Source organism: Panthera uncia, assembly GCF_023721935.1.
Source record: "Panthera uncia isolate 11264 chromosome A1 unlocalized genomic scaffold, Puncia_PCG_1.0 HiC_scaffold_17, whole genome shotgun sequence".
NCBI lineage: Eukaryota > Metazoa > Chordata > Mammalia > Carnivora > Felidae > Panthera > Panthera uncia.
Genome location: NW_026057577.1, coordinates 51059970 through 51079515, shown reverse-complemented (window position 1 = coordinate 51079515; position 19546 = coordinate 51059970). Strand labels below are relative to the sequence as shown.

Here is a 19546-nt window from a genome sequence, read left to right as displayed (position 1 = left end):
GGGGGGGAGGGAGGAAGGAAGGAAGGAAGGAAGGAAGGAAACTGAAACAAAAGTGAAATTATGGGAAACCTATGACAGTTTACTAGATATTGTGTGCTTTTAATAGCTCAACACTGATAATACTTGATAATCAAGAGTAAATTAATAGGCTACATTTAAAAATGTATACTTTAATAAGTATATAAACAATTAGGTAAGCTTGTGGAGAAGCTGACCAACATACATATATTAGGAGATACAAGTGTCCATCTAAATTTTCTATTTCATTTTTTTTAACAGAATATTTATTCAAGTTGTTTAATGTAGCTTCTCATGTGCCACTTTGGAAGTCCTTTATTATAAAGACTATTCCTTTGATGGCAAACAGCAGCCACACGGTCAGTGATTATTCCGGACCTCCACGCTGAAAAGGAAAAAATAAAGCAAAAAGATTAGGTTTAAATTTACAGAAGAAATCTTTTCATGGACATTATATAAATTTACACCATTTTAAGCAAATGATCATCAGGTGTTCAATAACAATTTCGGTTTTTCATTGCTCTTAGGCACTTGTATCAATGTTGTAAACAATTTCTGATCAGGAAGGAACTCAAGGTTGACCTTGATTGGTGATGCTCAAATTTCTTGGCCTCATAAGCCCTTCACATAGAAAAATTACCAAGGACTCTACTGAGCTTTTTTTCATGTGGTTATAGCTATTGCTACTTAACATATTATACTTCTACATATATATTCCTTCAGGTACTTTTACTGAGGGCTTGTACATGGTTTATTTCTCATAACCCTGTCCTACCTGATTATCTTGGTCTTAGCTATGGACCCACTGTGACAAGGAATGGAAAGAACAAGCATATGAAATTCCAAAAGCCAAAAATGTTCAGGTGTTTTGCACAGTACTATGATAAAGAGCGATGACATACTTGGATAAATTCCATTTCTTCTTGAGACACAAGCTTCCTTCTGTATTTCTGAGGTAATGTTTTTATTATTTCTGCAGTGTCTGGAGGACCCTGATGCATCAGCAAATCTGGTGATTTACTTCCCTTAGAATGCTGTGAAATTGAAGAAGAGTGAGATGGTAGTCCTGCTGATCTCAAAACTTCTGATACTGAAAAAAAATGTAATTAGAGAAATAAATTGCTCAGGTGTCTTAAAAAACTATTTTGAATGATCTATTATTGAGTAATCAAGTCATTCTTCAAATGCTGGGTATAATTCTAAAATGTATTATTGAGTAGCTATAAATTGGGTAGCTATAAATAATTTCAAAAAGTTCCTTTTAAAACAAGGAAGAAGCTTTAAGTTAATGAATTACTAAACTGAACAAGTTTATAAAATAATAAAATTTCTAGGTAGTAGAGTATAACCCATATGAATAATCTACACACTTAAGTTTTGTCATATGGTGGTGTTTACAGGTAATATAATAGGGAATAAGAAAGTTGGTATATGAAGAGAAGTTTTCTCAATACCTTTATACTTCTTTATTCACCTATATATTTTTTAATGTTTATATATTTTGTGGGGGGGGTGTGCATGAGCAGGGGAGGGGCAGAGAGAGAGGCGACAGAGGATCTGAAGTGGGGTCTGAGCTGATAGCAGAGAGCCCGATGTGGGGCTCGAGATCATGAACTGTGAGATCATGACCTGAGCTGAAGTCAGACACGTAATTGACTGAGCCACTCAGGTGCCCCCTTTATCACCTATATCTTAATTCTTTAAGAGTTACAATAAGTTAGGGGCATCTGGGTGGCTCAGTCGGTTAAACCTACAAAATCCACTCAGGTCATGATCCTACGGTTCATGGGTTCAAGCCCTGTGTTGAGCTCTGTGCTGACAGCTAGGAGCCTGGAGCCTACTTTGATTCTTTGTCTCCTTCTCACTCTGCCCCTCCCCCACTCACACTCTGTCTCTCTCTCTCAAAAATGAATAAACATTAAAAAAAAAGTTACAATAAGTTAAATTAAAAATATCCCTATAAAACTTCTTCCACTCCTCCCTGAATTAAAGATTAAATATCTTATAATAATAAAAACAGGGACAATCATAATGATCAATGAGTAATGTATAGAATTGTTGAATACACTGTACATTGTAAGTTAACTATACTGGAATTAATTAAAAACAACAGAGACAAAGGATTTGCTAAAAAGTGAGGGATAAGGGGAAAACAGGACTTGTTCAGAATCTTCAATTACTTTATAATCAATGATTGCTCAGGTCTAAGGCAGTCTGTATCTACTGACTGAATGAATATATCAGTCAATGAAAGAAAAGGTTAGCTGGGAGAAAAATATAAGAATGGCTACTGTGGGAGTGCCTGGGTGGCTCGGTCGGTTGAGCGTCCGACTTCGGCTCAGGTCATGGTCTCGCCGTCCGTGGGTTCGAGCCCCGCGTCGGGCTCTGTGCTGATGCTCAGAGCCTGAAGCCTGTTTCAGATTCTGTGTCTCCCTCTCTCTGTGACCCTCCCCCATTCATGCTCTGTCTCCCTCTGTCTCAAAAATAAATAAACATTAAAAAAAAAATTTTTAAAAAAAGAATGGCTACTGTGCCTCACAACCTCTCCAATGTAAGCACGAGAGAATCTTTTCAATAAAGGACAGAAGAAAACAAAGAACAAAAATTTCCCTGTATAATCACAATATCATTAAAAATTCAGAGACGGGGCGCCCGGGTGGCTCTGTCGGTTAAGCGTCCAACTTTGGCTCAGGTCATGATCTCACGGTCTGTGAGTTCGAGCCCCGCGTCGGGATCTGTGCTGACAGCTCAGAGCCTGGAGCCCGCTTTGGATTCTGTGTCTCCCTCTCTCTCTGCCCCTCCCCTGTTCATGCTCTGCCTCTCTCTGTCTCAAAAATAAATAAACATTAAAAAAAAAAAAAATTCAGAGACAGGGGTGCCTGGCTGGTTCAGGTGGTGTAGCACGCGACTCTTGATCTCAGGGTTGTGAGTTCAAGCCCCACAGTGGGTGTAGAGATTACTTCAAAATAAACTCTTAAAAAAAGTTCAAAGACATGTTCTATTGAGTCACTACCTTTTTAAATGGAGGTAATAAGAAGTTAATTTCTGCATGTGCAACTTAATAAACTGTTTTGATCTAAGCTATAATGGTCTCCCTGATTTTAAAATGTGAAATAATGCCTATAATAGAATATTTACGTATAAATATATCTGTACCTAATTTTTAAAAAGTCTAAAACACAACTTACCATTGGGTTTAGGATTGTCTCTTCTGTCAGGGAACCTTATTAATGGAGTATGTGGCTTGACTACCTAAAGGAAAAATAAAATATATGGGAAAAAAAAAAAGATGAAGCACTAAACTCATTAACTCTATAAAAAAAACAATGTACTGAACTTCATAGATACCTTTGTTAAAACAAAATAACTTAATATTTGACAGCAACTTGAATATTACTATTTTACTCTTCCCCAACTAGGAAAGCTGGTCTATGAACTTTTAATTTATCTTATCTACTCTTCATAATACCTTTGGACTTTACACATTAGAAGACATTTTACTATACTACCAACTGACCTCAAAACAACCCTATGAAAAAAGATGACACAGATTTTATGTTGTATGACATATATTACCCTGCTGCTGGGTAAGAATTAGAAGTGTCCTGACTTGTATTGAATGTTGTTTTCCTACCACGGCCAATTATCTAGCAGTGCAGAACAGGATAAAAAGCATATTGAAAATTAGCTAATTTAGGGTGACTAGGTGGCTCAGTCAGTTGAGTGTCTGACTCTTGATTTTGGCTCAGGTCATGATCTCACAGTTCATGGGATCGTGTGCAGACAGCCTAGAGCTTGCTTGGGATTCCCTCTCTCCCTCTCTCTCTACCCCTCCCCTGCTCATGAGCTAAGTAAATAAATAAACTTAAAAGAAAGAAAGAAAGAAAGAAAGAAAGAAAGAAAGAAAGATAATTTAAAAAAAGCTTTTTCCAACTATAAAGTAACACATGCTCTGTGTAAAAACTTTGGAAGAAATGGTGAAAAGCCACAAATAAGAAAACACAGTTTATAATCCCCAAACCCATAAAAACCAGATTAAACATTTGTTGGCCCTTTCAGTCTTTTTTCTAAACCCATAGAAACACATATTTGCGAATATTTTTATTTATTCATTCATTTATTGTAATTTATTTTAATGTTTATTTTTTGAGAGAGAGAGAGAGAGAGAGAGACATATACAGTTTCTGCCTGAGTTCACTCAGGCAGAAAAATGAACCTGGACCACTTTCTTACACCATACACAAAAATAAACTCAAAAATGGATGAAAGGCCTAAATGTAAGACAGGAAGCCATCAAAATCCTCGAGGAGAAAGCAGGCAAAAACCTCTTTGATCTTGGCCTCAGCAACTTCTTACTCACCATGTCACTGGAGGCAAGGGAAACAAAAGCAAAAATGAACTACTGGGACCTCATCAAAATAAAAAGCTTCTGCACAGAGAAGGAAACAATCAGCAAAACTAAAAGGCAAACGACAGAATGGAAGAAGATATTTGCAAATGATATATCAGATAAAGGGTTAGTATCCAAAATCTATAAAGAACTTATCAAACTCAACACCCAAAAAACAAATCATCCAGTGAAGAAATGCGCAAAAGACATGAACAGACACTTCACCAGAGAAGACACCCAGATGGTCAACTGACACATGAAAAAATGCTCAACATCACTCATCATCAGGGAAATATAAATCAAAACAACAATGAGATACCACCTCACACCCGTCAGAAGGGCTAACGTTAACAACTCAGGCAACAACAGATGTTGGCGAGGATGTGGAGAGAAGATCTCTTTTGCACTGCTGGTGGGAATGCAAACTGGTGCAGCCACTCTGGAAAACAGTTTGGAGACTCCTTGGGGCTCCTGGGTGGCTCAGTCAGTTGAGCGTCCGACTTCGACTCAGGTCATGATCTCGCGGTCTGTGAGTTTGAGCCCCGTGTCGGGCTCTGTGCTGACAGCTCAGAGCCTGGAGTCTGCTTCGGATTCTGTGTCTCCCTCCCTCTCTGCCCCTTCCCCACTCATGCTGTCTCTCTCTCTCTGTCAAAAATAAATAAGCATTAAAAAAATTTTTTTAAAGAAAGTCCCATCTAAAAAAAAGAAAAAACAGTATGGAAGTTCCTCAAAAAATTAAAAATAGAACTACCCTATGATCCAGCAACTGCACTAGTATGCATTTATCCAAGGGATACAGGTATGCTGTTTCAAAGGGGCACATGCACCCCAATGTTTGTAGCGGCACTATCAACAATAGCCAAAGTATGGAAAGAGCCCAAATGTCCATCGATGAATGGGTGAAGAAGATGTGGTATATATATATATATATATACAACAGACTATTACTCGGCAATCAAAAAGAATGAGATCTTGCCATTTGCAACTACATGGATGAAACTAGAGGGCATTATGCTAAGCGAAATTAGTCAGAGAAAGACAAGTATCATATGACTTCATTAATATGAGGAATTTATGATACAAAACAGATGAACACAAGGGAAGGGAAGCAAAAATAATATAAAAACAGGGAGGGGAATGAAACATAAGATACTCTTAAATATGGAGAACAAACAGAGGGTTACTGGAAGGGTTGTGGGAGGGGGGATGGGCTAAATGGATAAGGAGCATTAAAGAATCTACCCCTGAGATCATTGTTGCACTATATGCTAACTTGGGTGTAAATTTAAAAAATTAAATTAAATTAAATTAATAAAAAACCCAGATATTTGCAGGGTATTGCTGTTTTACCCCTAGAATTCTAGATAATGCTATAGAGGAACTTTCTGTTTTAAGTTTGTTTATTTTGAGAAAGAGAGAGTGCACGAGCATGGGAGGGACAGAGAGAATCCCAAGCAGGCCCTCCTGTGCTATCAGTCCACAGCCCGATGTGGGGCTCAATCTCACAAACCAAGAGATCATGATCTGAGCCGAAATCAAAGTCAGACGCTTAACTGAGCCACCTAGGCACCCCTGCTAGAGAGAAACTTAAATGGACCTTTCAGCATGAAATTTTCTGAATATACAATGCTAAGACTCTAATGAACAGTACTATTTTCAACTAAAGTAATCTAGAAGTTGCTCTGTAACTAGTGATATTGAGCTGTATGTTTATCTCCAAAATATTTGTATATAGGTACTATATAATACATTAAAAATTTTTTTTTTAATGTTTGTTTATTTTTTAGAGAGAGACAGAGTGAGAGCAGGGGAGGGGCAGAGAGAGAGGGAGACAAAGAAGCTGAAGCAGGCTCCAGGCTCTGAGCTGTCAGCACAGAGCCTGATGTGGGGGTTGAACTCACGAACTGTGAGATCATGACCTGAGCCAAAGTAGGACACCCAACCAACTGAGCCACCCAGGCACCCCACTACATAATATACATTTCATATGAATACGGAAATAAATAGGCTTGTTGGGACTGGCCTGAAAACCCCACTATAATTGTGCTCCTGTGAGAAAATGCTGGAATAGAGTTGTCTCCCTCAGCATAAGTTCACAGTCAAGTCTAATGGTAAAAAACAAAACTCTAATGTCACACTGTGTGTCAATCTGTGAGACTGAGCCCCATGTCCGGCTCCATGCTGGGCAAGAAGACTGCTTAGGATTCTCCCTCTCTCTCTTCTCTGCTCACACACATTCTCTCTCTCAAAACAAAACAAAAATGAAACCCAATTCTCCCTCTAGTAACTATTTCTTCCTTTTCATAGCCAATCTTCTTCAAAGAATGTTCTATCCATACGCTATCAACACCCCATTTAAAAGCTTTAAAAATGTTCAACAGCTTTCAGGATAAACTTCAAGCTCATATTTGGCATTCACTAGGCCCATCCTGATCTGCCTCTCCCTCCCTCTCCAGCCTCACTTCTCACCTCTGTCTTCTGCATCTTTTACTCCAGGTATTCTGAAGTACTTTTCTCCAACGTTTTTTATTTTTATTTTTGGGACAGAGAGAGACAGAGCATGAACGGGGGAGGGGCAGAGAGAGAGGGAGACACAGAATCGGAAACAGGCTCCAGGCTCCGAGCCATCAGCCCAGAGCCTGACGCGGGGCTCGAACTCACGGACCGCGAGATCGTGACCTGGCTGAAGTCGGACGCTTAACCGACTGCGCCACCCAGGCGCCCCTGAAGTACTTTTCTGTTCCTAGATCAATAAGCCAATGATTAGAGGACAGCTAATCTCCTGCAAAAGGCAGAGTCAGAGAACTAGCACTTCTGCAGTTGTGCCAGGTATGCAGTAAATGTTGAGGAAACACTTGCCAAGTGTGAACAGAGACCATTTGTAAGACAGGACTAACTGTATAGGTATGGGAGTATGTATACACACACTTAAACAATGATACGTACACAACAGAGAAAAATCCATTTCAACAATGCTTACGCACACTTAAAAATATGACATAATATGCCCTTATAGATTAAATTGCCAGACTGGTGTCCTCTTTTTTTTTTTTTAAGTTTATTTATTAATTTTGAGACAGAGCACATGCGTATGAGAAAGCAGGGGAGCAGCAGAGAGAGGGAGAGAAGAGAATCCCAAGCAATCTACTCAATGTGGACACAGAGCCAGACTTGGGGCTCAAACCCATGAACTGCAAGATCACAACCTGAACTGAAATCAAGAACTGGATGCTTAACTGACTGAGCTGCTAGGTGCCCCTGGTGTCCCCTTTTTTAAAAGGCATTTTCCTAAATATATGAGTAGAGCCAGTACTGTAATAAACCCTAATAAACAAAAAATGAAATAAACCCTGATAAACACATTACACAATTTCAACAGCAATAGAGACAATCTTAATTCATCACCCCTTCCTCCATTAAACAAATCCCAACCCTCTCCTCTAACCTGTTAATACCTTCCATATGTATCACTAACATAAAAAGATTTTTGTCAAACCATAATCTCTACACATTTTACCACAATAAATTAAAAATAATTCTTTAATATCATCTAATACTTAACTTATGCTCAAATTTTCCTCTCTCAAAATCTGCTTTTTATTTATTTTAAATAAAAAAAAAATTTTTTTTTTTTTAAGTAGGCTTCATGCTCAGTGCAGAGCCTGAACCCACGACCCTGAGATCAACACTTGAGCTGAGATCAAGAACTGGACGTTTAACTGACTGAGCCACCCAGACGCCTCAATATTTACTTAAACAAAAAATTTTTTTTAAATGTTTATTCATTTGTGAAAGAGAGAGAGACAGAGACAGAGACAGAGACAGAGCGTGAATTGGAGAGGGAAAGAGGGAGACACAGAATCTGAAGCAGGCTCCAGGCTCAGCTGTCAGCACAGAGACATGGGGTTCAAACTCATGAACCATGAGATCATGACCTGAGCCAAAGCTGGACGCTCAAATGACTGAGCCATGGAGGCGCCCCAAAATTTGCTTTTGAATTCTAAATGTAGGGGCATGTGGATGGCTCAATTGGTTAAGTGTCTGACTTGGGCTCCAGTCATGATCTCACGCTTTGAGAGTTCGAGCCCCACATCAGGCTCTCTGCTGTCAGCACAGAACCACTTCAGATCCTGTCTCCCTCTCTCTGCCCCTGCCCCACTCACTTTTCCTCTCTCTCTCAAAAATAAAACATTAAAAAAAATTTTAGACTCTAAATGTAAACACAAAGAAGCAATTCCTTTTTTTTAAATGTTTATTTTGAGGGAGAGAGAGAGTGTGTGTGCAGGTGTGTGCACAGGTGTGCGTGCAGAAGACAGGCGGAGAGAGAGGGAGATAGAGGATCCAAAGCAGGTTCCACACTGTCAGTGAGTCTGATGTGAGGCTCAGACTCACGAACCTTGAGACCACGACCTGAGCCAAAGCCGGCACTTAACCGACTGGGCCACCCAGGCACCCCCAAAGAAGCAATTCTACCTGTGTATCAGTTGGGTAACATAACTAAGGGGGGAAGAAAGGAACTAATCCAAATAACTTTCATAGTACTTATACTCTGTACTTTCATCTAAAGGCAATGATAATAATAAATACAGTCCTAAGAAAACTTGAACTTTTTACTTAATATGTTGGTGTTGGTAGCTGTATAAATATAGCAATTTTGAAACCATTTTGAATCTATTGTAGAACTCAGCAAATGAGTACATATATTTACAGTGATGTTTGGAGGAACCAGGGATTTGCCTGTGAGAGAAAGTTTGAGCCACCCAGGCGCCCCTATAACTTATTCTACTGAAATTATTTCTGAATACCTTATAGTCGAGCCAAATTTCTCTACTTAATATTGACACCATGCCTTATGAATTCCCATCAGTTTGTGCCAGTTTGTTGAAATACTACTCTTTCTTTAAGGTATGAATTAAGAGCCAAATTCTAAGTTCTATGGAGGCACCATGTCTGGCTTGTTGGTGCTATAGTCTCAGCACTGAGTACAGACCTGACACAGAAGTACTCAATAAATTTTGCTAAGGTTATATGTAATTATTGCATAATGTTAGCAAAAACCACTTTGTATTATGCATATGAGTACAAGTCTTTGCAGCTCTGTTAGAGGAAGACAGACCATTCCTTACTGCGCATCTCACAGTATCTTTTTTTTCTTCCTTATCAGTAGTTAGTAGTTCATTACTGTGTACTATTCCATTTTAATAAATCTACCACAATCTGTTTATCCTCCTAATGGACATTTGGATTTTTTCTGGTTTGGGGGTCATTATGGCATAAAGTGGCTACAGACATTTTTATCTAAGTCTCTGTATAGGTATACGCACTCATTTCTCTTGGGTATAAACCTATAAGTAAAACTGCATCATAGGGAAGCTATATTTAATTACTGGAGACTAACAAAAGTTTTCCAGAGTGGCTATTCCATTTATACCCCTAACAACAATGGATGAGAGTTTCAGGTGCTTCACACTGTCATCAGTACTTTTGGTACTGACAGTTTTTAAACTTTGAATAATTTTGGTAGATGTAGTAGTACTTCCTGGTTTTAATTTGTATTTTCCTGGTAAGCAATGAAGTTCAACATCATTTCACAGACTTGTGTATCTTCTTTTGTGCCATTTCAACTTTTCAACCCATTTTAAAATTGAGCTATGTATTATGAACATGTATGGTTACACATTACGGATACCAACCAGTCCTTTGTCCAATGTTCTCCTAATCCTCATATTATCTTTAATTAGTTAATGCTTAATATCTACCTACTGAATGAGTAATAGAATCATTATGCAATGGGACCAAACGCTAGGATCTAAGATTATCTTTCCGACTGAAACAACTTTAAGAAAAGGTCTTTTTAAGACATGTATTTGTACAAAGGGAAATGCATTTCTTATATCAAAGTTAAAAACCATACAGTACACTTCCAGAATTTAAAAGAGATTGTGTAAAGCAGCCACAAAAGTGGAGGTTGTGTCCCTTTATATACCAACTTTACCTGTCCTATTTAAGTTAGCGATCACAACTGAAGAAGCAAATACAAAAGCTACCAGGAGTTACTTATTGATGTGTGGATTAACAAAGTTCCTCTAGCTACCAATACAAACTCAGGGCAAAAAAAAAAAAAAAAAAAAAAAACTTGGGTAACAACAAAACATGTTATTACAAACTTAATAATATATATTTCCCCCCTCTCCAATTGTCCCCATCCAGCCTGTAACCAGACGCTCGGATTGGTGAGGGAGAATACGCCTGGGGTGAGGACTCCGCCCGCGAGGGCAGTTCTCTGGCCATTCCCAAGACCTTGAAGGGACACTGGGTCAGATGCACCGTTCGCTTCCTTCCACGCGCCGTTACCGCCTTCCTTCCGATTGGTTGATGCGGGACACCACACACAATACTAGACGCCGATTGGCCGAGACTATTGCCAGGGCAGCCTAGCCCGCAGACTCCTCTAAGAGGGCTACTGAGGTCCTGGCAGGATACAGTCCAGGGACCGCGCAGCAGCTCTTTGCCTACGTGCTCATACACAGCACTCCCGCGGCCTGGCTCGAACCCTCAGCTTTGGTCTCCGGCTCATTGCCCGACTCATTGGGTTCTAGGTCCAATTTTCACACATATCCTCGGGCGGTGCCGCTGGCCCTACCCAGGGCCGCGGTCACCGCGCAGCCTCCGCCACCGCCTTTTCTTCCCAGCGCCTTTGCTATAATCAGCACCATCCCTACCGCCCACGGTGCGGAAAAGTGACCAAATTTCCTTACCTGAACGACCCTGCTGGCAGACGCCATCTTGCTGCCCATCATGACCCCGAGATGGGGCAGCTTCCGGGGCACTGGCGAGCCGCAGAGATAACAGGAGACCTGGGCAGCTGGGGGCGGGGCCTGCCTGTGGCGTCATGGAGGAGGGGCGAGCGTGCGCTCGCGCCGGATCCTCCTCCACTGCGTAGCCCGCCCACGCTGGGCGCCGACCCGCCCCGCCTCAATTCACGCCTAGGAACTACCCCACGTGCTTTCCATTGTTTTGTTTTGCCCGCGAAGGTTTGTGATGTTGGGTTTGTTTTGCTAATCAGCTCATGAGTAAACTAGGGCCATTTCCTTTCCAGATAGCCAGTTTCTATTTTAAGTAGAATCCAAAATTTAGTCTGAAACCAAATAGGTAATACAAAGTCATGTGGCATCCTAAAACTAACGAGTTCGTTAAACTTAGGAGTTAGTGGCAAGCTCAGAAAGAGCAGGCATTTCGAGGTCTATACAAGGCTACCTCTTACTCTCTGCCTTACTGGCGTTACTTGATACGGTCTTGTTTTCTCTGCCATTAGTCCTGATATTAAACTGCTGCCTGATTCCAGTATGAGAACTCAAAAGTTCATTTTTCTTTTTTAATTTTTTTTTTTGTTTATTTTTCAGAGAGAGAAAGAGAGACAGAGTATGAGCAGGGGAGGGACAGAGAGAGAGGGAGACAGAATCCAAAGCAGCTCCAGGTTCTGAGCTGCCAGCACAGATCCCCACCAGCCGTGGAGGGGTGGGCTTGAACCCACCAGCAGTGATACCATGACCTGAGCCTTAGACACTTAACCGACTCAACATAACTCTTCAATATCATTCCCTCAAAATTACATGAAATTTTGTGAACATTAATTTTTATGTTGTTATAATTTCTGATACACAATATGTTGTGGCCATTTAACATAATTTTGTAGGTAATGTAGCCATAAACTACTTCAAGTACAGCGACAAATTTGTTTTGACCTAGGTTGGCGGCTTCTGAATCTGGGAAGAGTTTTAAAAATACTTTACCGGGGCGCCTGGGTGGCTCAGTCGGTTAAGCGTCCGACTTCGGCTCAGGTCACGATCTCGCCGTCCGTGAGTTCGAGCCCCACATCGGGCTCTGGGCTGATCGCTCAGAGCCTGGAGCTTGCTTCCGATTCTGTGTCTCCCTCTCTCTCTGCCCCTCCCCCGTGCATGCTGTGTCTCTCTCTGTCTCAAAAATAAATAAACGTTAAAAAAAAAAAAAAAAAAAAAACTTTACCAAGCGCCAAAATGGGCCCTTCTAATAAAATTTAAACTATGCTGAAACACTAGTTTCACCCATCCAACTGGTCAACATACATAATTTGGGTAACACATTCCGGGGCGGCTGTAGGGAAAGAGGCACTCACACACATCATTGGTGGGAGCAAAAGATGGTATTTGAAAACTTACATACTGAATGACTCCAACTATATGACATTTTGGAAAAGGCAAAATTATGGAGACAGTAACAGGATAATTGATTGCCAGGGACAAATAGGCAGAGCACAATGGTTTTTAGGACAGTGAAACTCTTCTATGATACCGTAATGTAAGTATGTGTCATTATACATGTTAAAATCCATACAATGTACCACCTTTGAGGGATAATGACATGTTAATATAGGTTCAGTTGTAACAAACATACCAGGCTAGAAGGAATGGTGTTAGTGGGTAAGGCTGTGAATGTATAGGAGCTGTAAGTATATAGGAACTCTACTTTCTCTCAATTTTGCAGTGAACCTAAATCCAATAAAAATAAAAATAAAGCCTAGGCCAAAAAAAATCTGTTTTGGGGCACCTGGGTGGCTCAGTTGGTTACGCATCCATGTCTTGACTTTGGCTCAGGTCATGATCTCATGGTTTGTGAGATGGAGCCCTACATCAGGGTCTGCACTGACAGTGTGGAGCCTGCTTGGGATTCTCTCCCTCTCTCTCTCAAAACAAATAAACTTTATTTTAAAAAATTGTTTTAAGTCACCACTGATGAAACCAGATAATGTGTTCTTAAAGCTCAAAAGTGGTGACTATAGTAGGTAATACTATATTGTGTAACTGAAATTTGCTAAGTAGAACTTCAAATGTTCTCATCAAAAAAAAAAAAAAAAGAAGAAGGTAAATATGTGGGGTAATGTGTTAACCCAACTGTGGGAATCTCTTCACGATGTATATCAAATCATGTTGTACACTTTATCTTACAACTTTGTCAATGACCTCAATACAGGTAGAAAGCTCAAAAGCAGCAGAAGCTTAGATTTCTAGTACAGAGAGAAAAAGCAAGTTTCTATGTAAATATCTACATCAGATTCTCATTCTGAAGTCATTTAAAAGGCACAGACTTTCTGGGTTACTTTTATAAATAAACATTTTTCATTTTCCTTTATGACTGTGTTTAAGAAATGAACATGGACAAAGAAGTGCCATGATTTAGAGCCTTTATTAAAAAATAAACTTTCTAGGGGCACCTGGGTGGCTCTGTCAATTAAGCGTCGACTTCAGCTCAGGTCATTATCTCATGGTTTGTGGGTCCGAACCCCGCATTGGGCTCTGTGCTGACAGTTTGGGGCCTGGAGTCTGCTTCGGATTGTGTCTCCCTCTCTGCCCCTCCCTGCTCATGCTCTCTAAATGAATAAATAAGTAAATAAATAAATAAGTATAAACATTAAAAATTTTTATTTAAAAAAAAGTTTTAAAAATAAACTTTCCAGGGCACCTGGGTAGCTCAGTTGGTTGGGCATCCAACTTTGGCCAAGGTCGTGATCTCATGGCTCAGGGGTTCAAGCCCTGCATCAGGCTCTGCACTAACAGCTCCGAGTCTGGAGTCTCCTTTGGATTCTATGTCTCCCTCCCTCTCTACTCCTCCCCCACTTGTGCTCTCTCTCAGAAATAAACATTAAAAAAATAAACTTTCCAACTCCTCACATACACAACAGTTTCCTGGGAATACTTGGTGACAAATTCAGAAAATGTCAAATGCAGTGCAAATTAATGGTCACATTGGTATGGATTTTGTTTGGGGGAGTCAGGAAAATAATGACTTTTCTCTAATGTGGGCTCATTTATTTATTATTTTTTAAATTTTTTTTTTAAGGTTTTTTAATTTATTTTTGAGACAGAGAGAGACAGAGCATGAACGGGGGAGGGGCAGAGAGAGAGGGAGACACAGAATCGGAAGCAGGCTCCAGGCTCCGAGCCATCAGCCCAGAGACCGCCGCGGGGCTCGAACTCACGGACCGCGAGATCGTGACCTGAGCCGAAGTCAGACGCTTAACCGACTGAGCCACCCAGGCGCCCCAATTTTTTTAATGTTTATTTATTTTGGGGAGAGAGACAGAGTGCAAGCGGGGGAGGGGCAGAGAGAGAGAGACATAGGATTCAAAGCAGGAGGTGGGGCTCGAACCCCGGGAAACATGAGATCCTGACCTGAGCTGAAGTTGAACACTTAACTGACTGAGCTACCCAGGCGCCCCCTACTGTGGATTCATTTCTAAGTGTTGACATTCATACTCCTTCACAGAATTCTCATCCAGCTCCCTTCTGGATTAATTCTAGGATGAAGATGATAAAAGAAGTTAAAGTGAAGGGAGCAAATTGCCTTAACCCCCAAATCCTGTCTTCTCTTCCTACTGCCGCTCGGTTTCTATCAGCCACCATCAGATCTGTAATCAGATCATAAGATTACTTACCCCATTCAGACTCTCTGATTTTTGTCTACACCCTCAATTCTATTATTTGACTATTTTCATGGACTCGGAGCACACCAACTGATTCTACTTCTTGTATTATGTATTCTTCTTCCTTTTTTTTTTTTTAGGTTTATTTATTTTGAGAGAGAGAGAGAGAGAGCAAGTGTGAGCAGGGGAGGAGCAGAGAGAGAGAGGGAGACAGAGAATCCCAAGCAGGCCTCATGACCTGCACGTGGAGCCAACACAGGGCTCAACCTCATGACTGCAAGATCACTACCTCAGCTGATATCAAGAGTTGGATGCTCAACTGACTGAACCATCCGGGTCTCCCTTGTATTATGTATGTTCTTAATGTTACTATCTCTGGGCTTTTGACTCCTTTCTTGTACGGTATACCCTGTTCCTGATATTGGCTGTAGATCTCTTAGGCAAAACCATGAATAACAGCCTTCGGATGTAATGCAATATGAAGTACCTAGTCACAACTGTAATTTTTCTTGATAAAAAAGTTTGAGGGATGCCTGGGTGGCTCAGTTGGTTAAGCATCCAACTTCAGCTCAGGTCATGATCTCATGGTCTGTGAGTTTGAGCCCCGCGTTGGGCTCTGTGCTGACAGCTCAGAGCCTGGAGCCTGCTTCAGATTCTGTGTCTCCCTCTCTCTCTGCCCCTCCCCTGCTCATGCTCTGTCTCTCTCTGTCTCAAAAATAAATGAAGGGGCGCCTGGGTGGCTCAGTCGGTTAAGCGTCCGACTTCGGCTCAGGTCATGATCTCGTGGTCCGTGAGTTCGAGCCCCGCGTCAGGCTCTGTGCTGACAGCTCAGAGCCTGGAGCCTGTTTCAGATTCTGTGTCTCCCTCTCTCTGACCCTTCCCCATTCATGCTCTGTCTCTCTCTGTCTCAAAAATAAATAAACGTTAAAAAAAAAAATTAAAAAAAAAAATGGAAACATTAAAAATTTTTTTTTTAAAGTTTGAAACTACAAAAAAATTGAAACTACATTTAGTAAAGCAGATCTAAGTTTTAGTTTAAAGGAATACAGAGGTCAAAAAGCTACATAAACTACTCGGAAGCAATCAGACAAATGATAATAGAAAATGGTCTACAGGTCAACAGGTTTCTTTAAGTCAGTTGACTGTAAGAAAAATAGGGTGCCAGACATATAATCTCTTGCAGCTACTCAGTTCAATTCAATTATTAAGCCAGTGTAGAGGGAAAACAACCAGAGATAATATGTAAATCTATGGGAATAGCTTTGTTCCAATAAAACTTTATTTACAAAAACAGGCAGCTGGTAAGCCACAGTTTGCTGATCTTTAACATGGATCAACCAACCAACCAAAACAACTATGACCACCACCAACCATATTTAAAATCTACATTAACAAAAGCACTGGGTACCTGGGTGGCTCAGTCGGTTAAGAGTCTGACTTCAGTTCAGGTCATGATCTAACACTTTGTGAGTACGAGCCCCCACTGGGCTCTGCTCAGACAGTGCAGAGCCTCCTTGGGACTCTCTGTCTCTCCCTCTCTCTGCTCCTACCCAACTTGCTCTCTCTCAAAATAAAAAAACTTAAAAAAACAAAACAAAACAAAAAAAACCCACTGGTCCAAATTTAAAGACTCAGAGATAAAATATTTGAATCCCCAACTGAGAAAGCTGTTCAGGACACCCTCTAATGCCCTCTTCAGATATGGCCAATGTTAGTAATGCAAAGGGAGAACATAGCAAAGGGCAGAGTCAAGAAAGGAACTTCTTCCAGTGAGCAGCACAAAAGCCTAATCAAAACATGTTCCCTCTCCTTAGGAAGGAGCACCTCCTATCATTTGCCAAGCAGGATTTCAGAATTGCCAACCTTGTCCACTATTGTTTGCTGACTGTGTGAAACAAAAGAATTTGTCTTTTCAGTTTATGGATCTCCAGATCATGAAAAGTCACATCTGGACCTGATGGGAAAGACTATCAAGAGATCCTGAACTTGGAAACTGTTATGACTGGATGACACTATTAACTTTATTTCCTTGGGCAACGTTGTTCCTTTTACATGCACAAGGAAAGTTAATATTTAAGACCAAGATGGCAAACTGTGGTAGACTGTACTCTTTCCAGCAGATACCCATTTTCTACCCCCAGCTCTGAAACCTAGCACTCCCTTGCTGTGGGAGTATACTTTCCTGTCTCAGTGATGTCTGGCATGGTGAAGAGAGCCTTGGTGGAAATACCGTACACTTCTAAGTAGAAACTTTAAATGTGCTTCTGCAATTTCGCTTGGTCACATAAATCATGGAATGTTTCATATAGTGAATGCTCCTCATGTCATCTAGCGATCAAACTATGGACCTAAGAGCGTTATCAATGTTTGTTACAATTCAGCACTTCAGGAAAAACTGACTAATGAAATTTCTCTCTCAGAGTTGGACTTTGGAAGCGAACACACAGGATAATAAAATCCCAGGAAAATAAAGTTTTTCAGATGATGATAAGTCTTTGTTTCAGGAAGGCATTTTCCAGAATAATGCTTTTCCATAAGAAAACTATAACTTGAGCCAAAATCGTCACTTAGCCAACTAAGCCACCCAGGTGCCCCTCAATTAGAGTTTTCAAAAAATGGAATGGGGGGCACCTGGGTAGCTCAGTGGCTTGAGAGCCTGATTCTTGATTTCAGCCTGGGCCATGATCTTGTGGTTTGTGAGTTCCAGCCCTGCATCAGGCTCCATGCTGACATTGCAGAGCCTGCTTGGATTCTTTCTCTCTGCCCCTCCCCCCACTCTTTCAAAAAAAAAACAAAAGGGGGGGCGCCTGGGTGGCTCAGTCAGTTAGGCGTCGACTTCGGCTCAGGTCACGATCTCGCGATCCCTGAGTTCGAGCCCCGTGTCGGGCTCTGGGCTGATGGCTTGGAGCCTGGAGCCTGCTTCTGATTCTGTGTCTCCCTCTCTCTCTGCCCCTCCCCTGCTCATGCTGTGTCTCTCTCTGTCTCAAAAATAAATAAACGTTTAAAAAAATTTTTTTTAAATAAAAAAAAAAAAACAAAAACAAAAGGAATGAGATGCTATACAAGAGGCCAAGTTCTATTTTTTAGAAGTTTATTTACATGTTTTTTAGTAATCTTTACAACTAATGTGGGGCTTTAACTCATGACCCCAAGACCAAGAGCTGCATGCTCTACTAAGAGCCAGCCAGGTGCCCCAGCAACTTTTATTTTTCAATAATACAAAGTAACATTTGCTCTTTTTATTATTTAACTTATAAAAGTAATGCATGATATAGAAATACAAAATTTAAAAAGTCACAATTGGGGGATGCCTGGGTGGCTCTGTCGGTTGAGCGTTCAACTTTGACCTAGGTCATGATCTCATGGCTCGTGAATTCAAGCCCCACGTTGGAATCTGTGCTGACAGCTCAGAGCCTGGAACCTTCTTCGGATTCTGTGTCTGTCTCTCTCTCTCTCTGCCCCACCCCCACTCATTCTCTCTCTCTCTCTCTCATAAATAAACATTAAAACAAAACAAAACAAAACAAAACAAAACAAAGAGTCACACTTGGGGCTCCCAGCTGGCTCAGTAGTTTGAGCATCTGATTTTGGCTCACGTCATGATCTCACCATTTGTAGAATCAAGTCCCATGTCAGGCTCCATGCTGATACCGAGGAGCCTGCTTAGGATTCTCTCTCCCTCTCTTTCTCTGCCCCTCCTCTGCTTGCTTCTCTCTTAAAATAAATAAATGAACGGTTTTTAGTTTTGTTTTGTTTTATAAAAAGTCACAATTACTCTACAACAACCACAACAGTTACACTCTGGATATTTTTTTGTTTTATTTTTCAAGGTTGAGGTGCTTTATCTGCATCTCTAAAGATGTTGATGGGGTGTCGGGGACTTGGGGAGATGTTGGTCACAGGGCACAAACATGCAGTTAGAAGATGGGTAAGTTTTTGGAAATCTGATGCACAGCATTAGTGGGTAGTTATAGTGGTTACAATTAACAATATTCTATTATATACTTCAAAGTTGCTAAGAGACTAGATCTTAAATGTTCTCACCACAGAAAAAAGAAATAATTATATAACACGATGAAGATGTTAGCTAATGCCATGGTGGTCAAATCAGCCCCCTGTACACCTTCAACTTACACAATGTTTTGTCAATTTTATCTGTGTATTAAAAAAAAGAGAGATGGGGCGCCTGGGTGGCTCAGTCGGTTGGGCATCCGACTTTGGCTCAGGTCATGATCTCGTGGTCCGTGAGTTCAAGCCCCGCTTCGGGCTCTGTGCTGTCTGACAGCTCAGAGCCTGGAGCCTGTTTCAGATTCTGTGTCTCCCTCTCTCTCTGCCCCTCCCCTGCTCATGCTCTGTCTCTCTCTGTCTCAAAAATGAATAAACGTTAAAAAAAAAAAAAATTAAAAAAAAGAGAGAGAGAAAAAAGAATCTGTGGGGAGATAAATATAAAATGAGATTTATCTGAATAAAATACAACTTAGAGTTGGAAAAAAACCCAAGAAGTGGATATCATTTTCTAATATTTCTAATATTTTAGTTGACTGACAGATGCACAGAAGTATTCCAAATGATGGTGGTCGGGAGGATGGGCTAAATGGGTGATGAGTATTAAAGTGGACACTTGTGATGAACATTGGATGTTGTATGTAAATGATAAATCACTAAATTTTACTCCTGAA

The 19546-nt window shown here is 40.7% G+C and overlaps 1 protein-coding gene across 1 annotated transcript; it reads right to left on the bottom strand.

Moving 5' to 3' along the window:
* Nucleotides 1–246: 246 nt before the first annotated feature.
* On the bottom strand, nucleotides 247–11293 carry MRPS36 (mitochondrial ribosomal protein S36). Its single transcript, XM_049649562.1, has 4 exons — nucleotides 11167–11293; nucleotides 3207–3270; nucleotides 921–1108; nucleotides 247–403 (listed from the first exon to the last, which is right to left on the bottom strand). Exons 1-4 carry the CDS (start codon nucleotides 11206–11208, stop codon nucleotides 386–388), a joined length of 312 nt encoding a protein of 103 aa, XP_049505519.1. The 5' UTR covers nucleotides 11209–11293; the 3' UTR covers nucleotides 247–385.
* Between the last annotated feature and the right edge of the window lie 8253 nt (nucleotides 11294–19546).